General features: G+C 41.4%; 1 protein-coding gene across 4 annotated transcripts in view; it reads right to left on the bottom strand.

The window, feature by feature from the left end:
- Positions 1-14987, bottom strand: part of enah (ENAH actin regulator) — a 152449-nt gene that overhangs the window by 56752 nt on the left and 80710 nt on the right. For all 4 annotated transcript variants that reach the window (XM_061894129.1, XM_061894128.1, XM_061894127.1 and 1 more), the window contains exons 3-4: positions 11928-12105; positions 1700-1772 (exon numbers count right to left, since the gene is read on the bottom strand). In XM_061894129.1, coding sequence (XP_061750113.1) covers positions 1700-1772; positions 11928-12105 — 251 coding nt within the window. The remainder of the gene's footprint in view (positions 1-1699; positions 1773-11927; positions 12106-14987) is intronic.

The following is a 14987-nucleotide window of genomic DNA, read 5'->3' as shown; positions in this document are numbered from 1 at the left end:
CTACGTTAAGGTAACGTGTGGAGTTCCCCAGGGTTCGGTCCTTGGCCCTGCACTCTTCAGCATCTACATGCTGCCGCTAGGTGACATCATACGCAAATACGGTGTTAGCTTTCACTGTTATGCTGATGACACCCAACTCTACATGCCCCTAAAGCTGACCAACACGCCGGATTGTAGTCAGCTGGAGGCGTGTCTTAATGAAATTAAACAATGGATGTCCGCTAACTTTTTGCAACTCAACGCCAAAAAAACGGAAATGCTGATTATCGGTCCTACTAGACACCGAACTCTATTTAATAATACAACTCTAACATTTGACAACCAAACAATTAAACAAGGCGACACGGTAAAGAATCTGGGTATTATCTTCGACCCAACTCTCTCCTTTGAGGCACACATTAAAAGCGTTACTAAAACGGCCTTCTTTCATCTCCGTAATATCGCTAAAATTCGCTCCATTCTGTCCACTAAAGACGCTGAGATCATTATCCATGCGTTTGTTACGTCTCGCCTCGACTACTGTAACGTATTATTTTCGGGTCTCCCCATGTCTAGCATTAAAAGATTACAGTTGGTACAAAATGCGGCTGCTAGACTTTTGACAAGAACAAGAAAGTTTGATCACATTACGCCTGTACTGGCTCACCTGCACTGGCTTCCTGTGCACTTAAGATGTGACTTTAAGGTTTTACTACTTACGTATAAAATACTACACGGTCTAGCTCCATCCTATCTTGCCGATTGTATTGTACCATATGTCCCGGCAAGAAATCTGCGTTCAAAGGACTCCGGCTTGTTAGTGATTCCCAAAGCCCAAAAAAAGTCTGCGGGCTATAGAGCGTTTTCCGTTCGGGCTCCAGTACTCTGGAATGCCCTCCCGGAAACAGTTCGAGATGCCACCTCAGTAGAAGCATTTAAGTCTCACCTTAAAACTCATTTGTATACTGTAGCCTTTAAATAGACTCCCTTTTTAGACCAGTTGATCTGCTGTTTCTTTTCTTTTTCTTCTATGTCCCACTCTCCCCTGTGGAGGGGGTCCGGTCCGATCCGGTGGCCATGTACTGCTTGCCTGTGTATCGGCTGGGGACATCTCTGCGCTGCTGATCCGCCTCGACATCTCTGCGCTGCTGATCCGCCTCCGCTTGGGATGGTTTCCTGCTGGCTCCGCTGTGAACGGGACTCTCGCTGCTGAGTTGGACCCGCTTTGGACTGGACTCTCGCGACTATGTTGGATCCATTGTGGATTGAACTTTCACAGTATCATGTTAGACCCGCTCGACATCCATTGCTTTCCTCCTCTCTAAGGTTCTCATAGTCATTATTGTCACAGACGTCCCACTGGATCATTATTGTCACCGATGTCCCACTGGGTGTGAGTTTTCCTTGCCCTTATGTGGGCCTACCGAGGATGTCGTGGTGGTTTGTGCAGCCCTTTGAGACACTAGTGATTTAGGGCTATATAAGTAAACATTGATTGATTGATTGATTGAATAAAAGGTACCACAAAAAAAATGTCATTCTTGTCTTCATTAGTATCGCGGTACTATACCAGTACCGGTATACCGTACAACCCTAGTGGGGGCCATGCAACATCCTCAAAAAGGAATCATGAACTTCCTGTCTTCTTGGTGAAAATGACAAACATTTGGCTGGGAGTTCATATGGAAAACAAGGAAAAGGAAGGAATGTCGACGGTTACCTTTTTTGAAGGTCCAAATCCTCAGCTGTCGGACCATTCTGAACATTGGGGGCCTGCCTCGGCAATGTAGGACCTGTTGGTGGAAACACACAGATAGGACACTTTATTTACATTTTTGCATCGTATCAACTAGCTGTTGCAGGGAATTAAGAGAATCTGGAGAAAGCTGCACGTAAGCGGCAAGGCCGAAAACCAACATTGAATGTCCGTGACCTTCGATCTTCCCAGGCGGTACTCCATCAAAAAGTGACATCGGTGTGTAAAAGATATCACCACGTGGGCTCACGAACACTGCAGAAAACCACTGTCAGTAACTACAGTTGGTCGCTACATCTGTAAGTGCAAGTTAAAACTCTACTATGCAGAGCCAAAGTCATTTATCAACAACACCCAGAAACACCGCCGGCTTCTCTGAGCCCGAGCTCATCTAAGATGGATTGATGCAAAGTGCAAAAGTGTTCTAAGATCTGACTAGTCCACATATAAAAAATGTTTTGGGAAACTGTGGACGTGGTGTCCTCCGGAACAAAGAGGAAAAGAACCTTCCGGACTGTTCTACGCGCAAAGTGTAGAAGTCAGCATGTGTGATGGTATGGGGGTGTATTAGTGCCCAAGGCATGGGTAACTTACACATCTGTGAAGGCACCATTAATGCTGAAAGGTACATGCAGCTTTTGGAGCAACATATGTTGTTATCATGGACGCCCCTGCTTATTTCAGCCAGACAATGTCAAGCTACATTCTGCCCGTGTTAGAACAGGCCACGTAGCACAGTGGTAACAACATTCAAACATGCCCACAATGACTTCCTGTTTAGTGCAAAGTTTGCTTCAAAATAAAAGCATAGCAGTTTAAATCTGAATTCTACCCAAACAACAAACGTCCGTTTGGGACAGAGGACCCTATTGAATTTCTAAGGATTTATTATTATTATTCTTTATTATTATACCGCCGCCTCTTTGAGCTGTAAATTGACCCCCTTAACATGCTTAAATCTCACCAAATTTGACACACACATCAGGACTGGCAAAAATCGCGATCTAATCAATAAACCAAACCCCAAAACTCAAAATTGCGCTCTAGCACCCCCTAGGAAGAAAACACAGACAAAACTGTCTGTAACTTCCATTAGGAATGTCGTAGAAACAGGAAACAAAAACCATTACGTAGATCTCAGTTAGACCTATATTTCATCCAGTGACACCCCCCCGGCTAAAATCAACAGGAAGTTTGCTATTCCCACTTCAATTCAAAAGTTGGCTAGAAAAATGTCACTTTTTTCAAACATTATCATGTCCTCTGAGGCCGTTTGTCGTTTCGGCTTCAAATAAGCACAGGAGAGAGATTGAACCCTTCTGATTAAAAGTTAAAGAGTTTTAATTACTACCCCGGTTTGGATTTCATGAGCCCGCAAAGAACCATTGCGCTGCTGCTGTGGTCACAAAACGGCAGCTTTCTGCTCAGAAAAAATTGTAGGACTGTCATAAACACATGAAACAAAAACCTCAATATAGGTCTCACTGAGACCTATATTTCCTACACTGACCGCCCCCAACTAAAATCAACAGGAAGTTTGCTATTCCCACTTCAATACAACAACTGCGTTACATTCACTAGGCATTAGAGTCTCAAAATGTCCTCATAAAATGCCCAAGCCACTTTACAACTGTTATTACTATAAGACTGATGTATAACACATGTGTATACAACTTTTTCTCTGTGTAATAATCCATCCATCCATCTTCTACCGCTTATCTGGGCTTGGGTCGTGGGGGCAGCAGCCAAAGTTACTAAATTATTATTTTGTTACCTTTTTTTGCATTGTTTTAAGTTAAGTAGAAGCATTTAAGTCTCACCTTAAAACTCATCTGTATACTCTGGCCTTTAAATAGACCTCCTTATTAGACCAGTTGATCTGCCGCTTCTTTTCTTTTTTCTCCTATGTCCCCCCCCTCCCTTGTGGAGGGGGTCCGGTCCGATGACCATGGATGAAGTACTGGCTGTCCAAAGTCGAGACCCAGGATGGACCGCTCGTCGGGACCCAGGATGGACCGCTCGCCTGTGTATCGGTTGGGGACATCTCTACTCTGCTGATCCGCCTCCGCTTGGGATGGTCTCCTGTGGACGGGACTCTCGCTGTTGTCTTGGATCCGCTTTGACCTGAACTCTCGCGGCTGTGTCGGAGCCACTATGGATTGAACTTTCACAGTATCATGTTAGACCCGCTCGACATCCATTGCTTTCGGTCCCCTAGAGGGGGGGGGGTTGCCCACATCTGAGGTCCTCTCCAAGGTTTCTCATAGTCAGCATTGTCACTGGCGTCCCACTGGATTTGAATTCTCCCTGCCCACTGGGTGTGAGTTTTCCTTGCCCTTTTGTGGGTTCTTCCGAGGATGTTGTAGTCGTAATGATTTGTGCAGTCCTTTGAGACATTTGTGATTTGGGGCTATATAAATAAACATTGATTGATTGATTGATTGATTGATAAGTTAATGACAACCCGAATACAAGATTCCCATTGTCTTTATCGCCTACTACTCGCCCTATACTATATTCTGGGCTGTTATTTTGGGGCCCCTGGGAGCCCGGGTGTCTAGAAGTGTGACAGATAGCTAAATGGACACCTCCACTATCATGTCGCTAAGCCCTCCTGTGTGGACGGCGTGCCATTCCACCGCCTGCTGGGAATGTCTGCATGATGTGAGCATGGTGATGACCATGGAACTAAAAGTAGAGTGGGACTAAGGTGTCACGATGACACCACTTGTAAACATGGACTTGGTCTCGGAGCAGCAGATCTGCCAGGCAACTGCTGTGTGCCACCCGGATATTAGACGTTAGGTCCAAGTTCAGTGGGGCAACAGAACCATGGTCACACTGTACATACAACCCATATTCAATTGAATGCACTACAAAGACAAGATATTTGATGTTCAAACTCATTAACTTCATTTTTTTTTTGCAATTAATAATTAACTTAGAATTTCATGGCTGCAACATGTGCCAAAGTAGTTGGGAAAGGGCATGTTCACCACTGTGTTACATCAGCTTTTCTTTTAACAACACTCAATAAACGTTTGGGAACTGAGGAAACTAATTATTGAAGCTTTGAAAGTGGAATTCTTTCGCATTCTGGTTTTATGTAGAGCTTCAGTCCTTCAACAGTCGTATTTTACGCTTCATAATGCGCCACACAATTTCCATGAGACTGCAGGCGGGCCAGGAAAGTACCCGCACTCTTTTTTTTTACGAAGCCACGCTGTTGTAACGCGTGCTGAATGTTGCTTGGCATTTGTCTTGCTGAAATAAGCAGGGGCGTCCATGAAAAAGATGGCAGCATATGTTGTTCCAAAACCTGTATGTACCTTTCAGCATTAATGGTGCCTTCACAGATGTGTAAGTTACCCATGCCTTGGGCACTAATGCACCCCCATACCATCACAGATGCTGGCTTTTCAACTTTGCGTCGGTAACAGTCTGGATGGTTCGCTTCCCCACGATGTCGAATATTTCCAAAAAACAATTTGAAATGTGGACTTGTCAGGCCACAGAACGCTTTTCCACTTTGCATCAGTCCATCTTAGATGATCTCGGGCCCAGAGAAGCCGGCTGCGTTTCTGGATGTTGTTGATAAATGGCTTTCGCTTTGTATAGTAGAGCTTTAACTTGCACTTACAGATATATCACATGTTGTTCAAAAACCTGTATGTACCTTTCAGCATTAATGGTGCCTTCACAGATGTGTAAGTTACCCATGCCTTGGGCACTAATGCACCCCCATACCATCACAGATGCTGGCTTTTCAACTTTGCGTCGGTAACAGTCTGGATGGTTCGCTTCCCCACGATGTCGAATATTTCCCAAAACAATTTGAAATGTGGACTCGTCAGACCACAGAACACTTTTCCACTTTGCATCAGTCCATCTTAGATGATCTCGGGCCCAGAGAAGCCGGCGGCGTTTCTGGATGTTGTTGATAAATGGCTTTCACTTTGTATAGTAGAGCTTTAACTTGCACTTACAGATGTAGCGACCAACTGTATTTAGTGAAAGTGGTTTTCTGAAGTCTTCCTGAGCCGGTGTGGTGATATCCTTTAGAGATTGATGTCGGTTTTTGATACAGATCGAAGGTCACGGTCCTTCAATGTTGGTTTCCAGCCATGCCGCTTACGTGGAGTGATTTCTCCAGATTCTCTGAACCTTTTGATGATATTATGGACCGTAGACGTTGAAATCCCTAAATTTCTTGCAATTGCACTTTGAGAAACGTTGTTCTTAAACGTTTTGACTATTTGCTCACGGAGTTGTGGACAAAAGGGTGTACCTCGCCCCATCCTTTCTTGTGAGTTACTGGGTTGTTTTTATACCCAATCATGGCACCCACCTGTTCCCAATTAGCCTGCACACCTGTGGGATGTTCCAAATAAGTGTTTGATGAGCATTCTTCAACTTTATCAGTATTTTTTGCCACCTTTCCCAACTTCTTTGTCACGTGTTGCTGGCATCAAATTCTAAAGTTAATGATTATTTGCTAAGAACATCAATATGTTGTCTTTGTAGCATATTCAACTGAATATGGGTTGAAAAGGATTTGCAAATCATTGTATTCTGTTTATATTTACATCGAACACAATTTCCCAACTCATATGTAAAAAAATAAGTGTCAGAACGTGGACTTTGAGGTTTGTTTTTCCGTAATGCAAAGGAAAGTTGGAGCGGGCGAGGCGTGAAGGTAATGACATCTTTTATTTCAACACTATAACTAAAAAAAAAGAAGCAAACAAAAGGCGCGCACAGTGGCGGAGAACAAACTTGACTAATGCAACAAAACTGGCACAAAAGCGGGAACTACGACCAATAAACAAAAACGTACTTGGCATGGAACTATGAAACAAGCAGCGTGAATCGTAAACATGGCATGACGTGAGTAGAGGTAAAGTCGCCGGACTGACTTCCTGGCAACTTTCGCTTTAAATAATCGACATGATTAGTGACAGGTGTGCGAGTGCAAAACGTGAGACGGGTGCGTGACATGAGGACAGGTGAAAACTAATTGGTAGTCACGGAACAAAACATGATCACAAGACATGACAAGAAGAGTTGTAGAAATGATTGGAAAGTCAAGACCTAGGTCCAATCAGTTTCAGCAGCATGTCAGCTCAGCTTCGCCATGATTGTTGTCAGGTGTGCAGAAACAGACACGGTACCCGCCGACGCTCCCGTCAAAACCTTTTTACTCACTCCTGAGAAAGATCTGAGCGCGGCTGATCTTTTGACGCTCCTGGCAGAATCTGGGAAGTCTCGCCACGGCCGGCATTTTCCTGGATACCTCCCAGAACGGGTCCTCCGGGGGGAAAGTCGGTTAGGCGGGATAAAAGACCGGAAACTTCCGGTGTGTGCTAGTCAAGTCTTGGTGTTATCCTAAATCTCTGCACTTTCTCGGGCTGACTTCAGTCAGTTGAATGGTCGTCCAGTCCGTGTGTGCACTTGTCCAGAAATGTTGCAATGCTGATGATGCCAGAGACTACATGCTCAAGAGAAAAAAATAAAACCACGCCAGGGGGTGTATTCTGATATATGTGCCGTCAACAACTCTAAAAATGTTTACACTGTTTTTGTCCTAAGGATATATCCGGCAACATTGAAACCAGTGAGCTGTTTCTATGCGCTCAGGGAGTGGAGCAGCGTTGCCAGAGAGCCAAAATAAAAGCCGGACCCCAGTTAGCGACTCGTCACGTCGGCATGAAGAATAAGGACACGGAGAGACCCCTTCTGCCAAGTCAGTCGCCAGCTGTGAAAGTCAACAGAGCGGACCATTTTAGACCACGTGAAGGGTTTACCCTAGATTCCGGACTATAAGCCTCTACTTTTGTCCTACGCTTTGAACCCTGCGGCTTCTAAAAAACGGTGCGGCTACCGTGTTTCCTTGAATTGCCGCCGGGGCGCTAATTAACTTAAAACCCCTTCTCACTCCGACGTTTATCAAAGGCATGCGGTAAAGGCAAGCATGCGCTAATTAATTTAAAACCTCTTCTCACTACGGCGCTTACCAAAGGCATGCGGTACATTTAGGCCTGCGCTTATGCATTTGAGTGTGATGTAAGGATACCATCATGAAAAGCACATTTAATTAAAAAAAACATTATTATGGTCTTACCTTTACTTATAAATGAAGTCCATGCGCAGCTCCTTCTGATTAAAAGCATTGATAACTTGTTTATAGAAGTCTTCCTTATCTTTCTTCAGTTTTAAAAGTCTCTCTGTCTGGATGGAGATCTTCCTTTATTACCTCCTGCTTCGATTGAAAGTCCAGTTTAGAAAACTGTTTTATTTTAGATATGTAATCCTCCATGTTAAAAGTGCAAGCGAGAGGAAAAAATAAAGGATCGCTGCTTGTTGTCACTTCTTCTGCAGCTGAGTTGTCGCAAGAAGGATCACTAGCGCCCTCTACCACCAGGAGGCGGGAGTCATTTAATGACTCATATTTGACACACGCAGCTACGGTATGTTAATAAAACATAGCTGCTTACTGTTCTTTTTAGCATATTCAATAGCTTGGACCTTAAATCCTACTGAATAGCTCTTAATCTTCTTCCCTTTATGCAATTTCAAATGATTGAAATCAGCCTCCTCCATTTTGAAAATGATGACAGGTGAAGTGTCTCGTGACGTGACGAGTTTGACCCGGCGGAAATTCTAGACATATGCTAATTATTTTGCGAAACGAGTTTAGACATGCGCTAAAAAAAAAAAAAATTTGCGAAACGAGTTTGACCCGGCGTTAATCCAGACCCGGCGTTAATCCAGAGCCGGCGGTAATGCTAAGCATGCGCTAATTATTTTGCGAAACGAGTTTGACCCGGCAGTAATTCTAGGCAGGCGCATACTATATACCCGGCGGCAATTCAAGGAAATACGGTAATTTATTGATTTTTTTTTATCCTCCGCTAATTGCCGTAGTTTTTGGTGTTCAGTAGTTTTCATTAAACCCAAAGCTCACGGAGAGAATGCCAAGAGTGCGCAAAGCAGTAATCAGAGCAAAGGGTGGCTATTTTGAAGGAACTAGAACATAAAACATGTTTTTGTTAAGTACGTAACTCCACTTGTGTTCATTCATAGTTTTGATGTGACAATCTACAATGTAAATAGTCATGGATATAAAGAAAACACATTGAATGAGGAGAAGGTGTGTCCAAACTTTTGGTCTGTACTGTGTGTATATACAGTATATTTAATAAATATATATACACACACATACATAATGACACATATACATTTATACATACACACATATACACATATATGTGCACACATACACATAAATACGCACATATTTACAGATACAAATATAGGCACATACTGTATGTACACATACATACATACACATTTATACACATACATACATACAAACATACATATATACATTAATATACATATACACATACACAAATGCATTTACATATGCATACATACAGTATATACATATACACATACATAGACAAATATATACATCTACATATACACACACATACATAGACACATATATACATATACACACATACATAGACACATATATACATATACACACATAGACACATTTGTACTTACATACACATAAATAGACACATGTATACATATACACACACACAGACACACATTTACATATATACACACTAATAGACACATAAATACATATACACACACATACATAGACACATTTATACATATACACACATACATAGACACATATTTACATATATACACATAGACACATATACACACACATACATAGACACATATTTACATATATAGACATATATAGACACATATTTATATACACACACACATACATAGACATATATACATATACGCACATACGTAGACACATTTACACATATAGAGACATACATAGACACATATTTGCATATATAGACAGACACATTTATATACACACACATTCATAGACACATTACACAAATACATTTACACATATAGAGACATACATATACACATGTTTACATAGACATATATATGCATAGACACATTTACACATATATACACATACATAGACACATCTATACATATACACAAACATAGACACATATACATATACACATAGACATATACACACATACATAGACACATTTACACATACATAGACACATATATACATATGCACATACATAGACACATATATACATATATACATACATAGACACATATATGCACATACATAGACACATATATACATATACACACATACGTAGACACATTTTTACTTACATACACATAAATAGACACATGTATACATATACACACACACACACAGACACACATTTACATATATACACACTAATAGACACATTTATACATACATATATACACATAAATAGACACATGTATACATATACACACACAGACACACATTTACATACATACACACTAATAGACACATATATACATATACACACACAGACACATATTTACATATATAGACATATAAAGACACATACTGTATTTATATACACACACATACATAGACACATATATACATATACACACATACATAGACACGTTTACACATATAGAGACATACATAGACACATATTTACATATATACACATACATAGACACATTATTACATATACACACATACATAGACACATTTACACATATAGAGACATACATATACACATATACATAGACACATTTACACATATATACACATACATAGACACATATATACATAAACACATACATAGACACATATATACATATACACATACATAGACACATATATACATATACACATATACATATACACATACATATACACACATACATAGACACATTTACACATATATAGACACATACATATACACATTTACACATATATAAACATACATAGACACATTTACACATATAGAGACATACATATACACATATACATAGACACATTTACACATATATACACATACATAGACACATATATACATAAACACATACATAGACACATATATACATATACACATACATAGACACATATATACATATACACATATACATAGACACATACATATACACACATACATAGACACATTAACACATATATAGACACATACATATACACATTTACACATATATAAACATACATAGACACATATATACATATACACATACAGACACATATATGCACATACATAGACACATATATACACATACATAGACACATATATACACATACACATATACATAGACACATATATGCATACATAGACATATTTACATATATACACATACATAGACACATATATACATAAACACATACATAGACACATATATACATATACACATACATAGACACATATATACATATACACATATACATAGACACATACATAGACACATTTACACATATATAGACACATACATATACACACATACATAGACACATTTACACATATATAAACATACATTGACACATATATACATATACACATACAGACACATATATGCACATACATATTTACATATATACACATACATAGACACATATATACACATACACATATACATAGACACATATATGCATACATAGACATATTTACATATATACACATACACATATTGTACATACGCATTTACATATGCATACATATACACAAATTTACACACACTTATACACACATACATAGACACATATATACATATACACACATACATAGACACATTTACACATATATACACATACATAAACACATATTTACATATTTACACATACATAGACACATATATACATATATACACATACATATACACTTATACTGTACATACGCATTTACATATGCATACATATACACAAATTTACACACACTTATACACACATACTTAGACACGTATATACATATATATACATACACACATATATGTGCACACATACAGATGCATACACATTCATACACCTATACACACATACATACACACGTATACACACACATACATATATAGGCATCTTATGTAAAAATACCACACAATCATTGGAGCAGCTTGAACACGGCTGTCCGACTCGAAAGTTCTACATGTACTGTACATGTACTACTATGTTCTACATGTACTGTACATGTACTACTATGTTCTACATGTGCTGTACATGTACTACTATGTTCTACATGTACTGTACTCCATGTGCTGTGTCAGCGCACAGAAGCAAGCATGTTTGAGGACTCACCAGTTTCCTGGGAGTTGAGCACCTCCAGGGCGTGCATCATGGCACTGGCAAACACGTTGGCGTCCTCCTTGCTGCCAAAGTTCAGTCCATAAACCTGCCGGGCATCCCGCCACTGGTGGAAGGTCTGAGTGGCCTGGTTGTACTTCAGTCCTTTGGGAATGGCACAGTTGATCACCACCTGGTGAGGCACGAGAGAAGGTAAGTGTTTGTACCAGACATCAGTCGGGTAAATATCATTCTCAGTGCTAACATTCAGAAAATGGATGGATTTACACACTTTATTCATACATATTATTTCCAGGCTTTCTGTCACGGCGCGGGCTCGAACCAGCATTTGGGCTCGAACCAGCTTTTCTCCGGCAGCTGGGTCTGCCAGCACCTCCACGCCGAGACACACCCCTACTCACGCTGGCCTTGCAGGCATGTGGGCGATCAGCAATCAACACACCTGGGACTGATGAGGGCGAGCTGCATTTAGACCAGTGAACCCAAGGATCCTCGTCAGAACTTCTGTACTCTAGTAAGCATCCCCCTTGTCAGGCTTCTATCCAGTATACTGGCTCCCCGCCAGTGACTTCCTTGTTCCGATGTCTAACGTCCTTGTTGTCCTCCCGCAGTGGATTTATCCGCTTCCCCACTCATCACTCTGGTACCACTCAGTAGTTAAGTCCTATACAGAGTCTTACACCATACACCCTTTGGGTTTTGTCACACTCCATTCCTTTGTTGTTTAATTAGGGACCGACTGTCCCTTTGGGACAGAGGACCCTATTGTATTTCTAAGGTTTTATTATTCTTTATTATTCCGCCGCCTCTTTGAGCTGTAAAGTGACCCCCTTAACATGCTTCAAAACTCACCATATTTGACACACACATCAGGACTGGTGAAAATTGCCATGTAATAAATAAAACATGAAAAATAGACTCAACATTGCGCTCTAGCGCCCCCTAGGAAAAAACACAGACAAAACTGCTTGAAACATCCGTTAGGAATATTGTAGAGACATGAAACAAAAACCTCTATGTAGGTCTCACTTAGACCTACATTGACATCCTTAAGCAAAAATCAACAGGAACCCCTTCAAAACAGAAGTTTCCTAAAAAAATATATTTTTTGCCTCTTTGAGCTGTAATTTGACCCCCTTAAAATGCTTCAAAACTCACCAAACTGGACACGCATATCCGGACTGGTGAAAATTGCAATCTAATAAAAAAAAAAAAAACACCCAAAACTCAAAATTGCGCTCTAGCGCCCCCTAGGAATAAAACACAGGCAAAACTGCTCTTGGGAAGAAAAAACAGACAAAACTTCCGGTAAGAATGTCGTAGAGACATGAAACAAAAACGTCCATGTAGGTCTCACTTAGACCTACATTTTCTTCATTGACATCCTTCAGCAAAAATCAACAGGAAGTTGGCAATTACCCCTTCAAAACAACAGTTTTGTAAAAACCAGTCAGCTTTTTTCAAACATTATCTCCTCTGAGTGCATTTGTTATGTCGGTTTGAAACTACCACAAGAGAGAGATTGAACCCTTCTGATTAAAAGTTGACGAAAGAGTTTTTCTAACTGCTCCGGTTTTGATTTTACGAGCCTTCGAAGAACTGCTGCGCTGCTGCTGCTGCCGTCTCAAGATGGCCGCTTAAAAGCAGGAAGCACCAGCGTGATCACACAATGCAGAGAAGGTAGGTAATGTGCGGGTAAAGATATGTTGTCTGGGTGATGGCAGGAAGCACCAGCGTGTATGGGTGACAGAAAGAAGCCCCAGTGTGACCCCAGGATGCAGGGAAGGTAGGTAATGTGAAGGTAAAGATCTGTTGAATGGGTAAAGGCAGGAAACACCAGCAAAAGTCGGTCCTGCCATCGCTGGGGGCGGCATAGCTCGCTCGGTTGGTAGAGTGGCCGTGCCAGCAACTTGAGGGTTGCAGGTTCGATTCCCGCTTCCGCCATTCTAGTCACTGCCGTTGTGTCCTTGGGCAAGGCACTTTACCCACCTGCTCCCAGTGCCACCCACACTGGTTTAAATGTAACTTAGATATTGGGTTTCACTATGTAAAGCGCTTTGAGTCACTAGAGAAAAGCGCTATATAAATATACTTCACTTCACTTCACACTAATTAAATATATTGTTCTTTATTTAGTATACTCCATCCCATCCATTTTCTACAGCTTATTCCCTTTGGGGTCACGGGGTTTGCGCTGGTGCCTATCTCAGCTACAATCGGGCGGAAGGCGGTGTACACCCTGGACAAGTCGCAGACAGACAGACAACATTCACACTCACATTCACACACTAGGGCCAATTTAGTGTTGCCAATCAACCTATCCCCAGGTGCATGTCTTTGGAGGTGGGAGGAAGCCGGAGTACCCGGAGGGAACCCACGCATTCACGGGGAGGACATGCAAACCCCACACAGAAAGATCCCGAGCCCGGGATTGAACCCTGACTAATCAGGACCTTAGCCCTATTTAGTATACTATATTGTTTATATATGATAAATGCATAGAGCAATATTGCCCCCTTATGGTTCTGTGCCGTCACAACTCCCTCCTGTAAACATAACACTTTCCTGGGCCAAATAAAATAAATTGGCGGGCCACATCTGGCCCCCGGGCCTTGAGTTTGACACATGTGCTCTACACGTATCGCCCATCGTCCCCAGCGGCGCCGCGCGTGTGCAGCGAGGACTTGGCAGCCGAGTGCGTGCGCAGCAAGTTCATGTGCAGCCGGACATCAGCTGCCATGGAAATGCTGACGACGTCCACTTCGTCAGCCAGAAGGACGACTCGGTCATGACAGGAGAGAAAAGGTTTTGGAGCGCCGACATGTTTTTTTGTTTTTTTTGAAAATGTAGGTGGGTGAGGCAAGCGCCATCCATGATATTTCCTGATTAGAAACAGCATCATGCACAGCAGGGGGGGGTGCAAACTTTTTCCAGCGCGGACCGCATTTAGTCAGAAGAAAATATGTGGCGGCCACTTTGATGCTTTTTGCACGTTAAAAGATGCTAAAAGCCAAACAATGTAAGTCATAGGTGACAAAAACAATTAGTGTAATC

Source organism: Nerophis ophidion, linkage group LG03 (genome assembly GCF_033978795.1).
Source record: "Nerophis ophidion isolate RoL-2023_Sa linkage group LG03, RoL_Noph_v1.0, whole genome shotgun sequence".
NCBI classification, from domain to species: domain Eukaryota; kingdom Metazoa; phylum Chordata; class Actinopteri; order Syngnathiformes; family Syngnathidae; genus Nerophis; species Nerophis ophidion.
The sequence above is the reverse complement of the archived record's forward strand: the minus strand, read 5'-3'. Positions and strand labels throughout refer to the sequence as shown.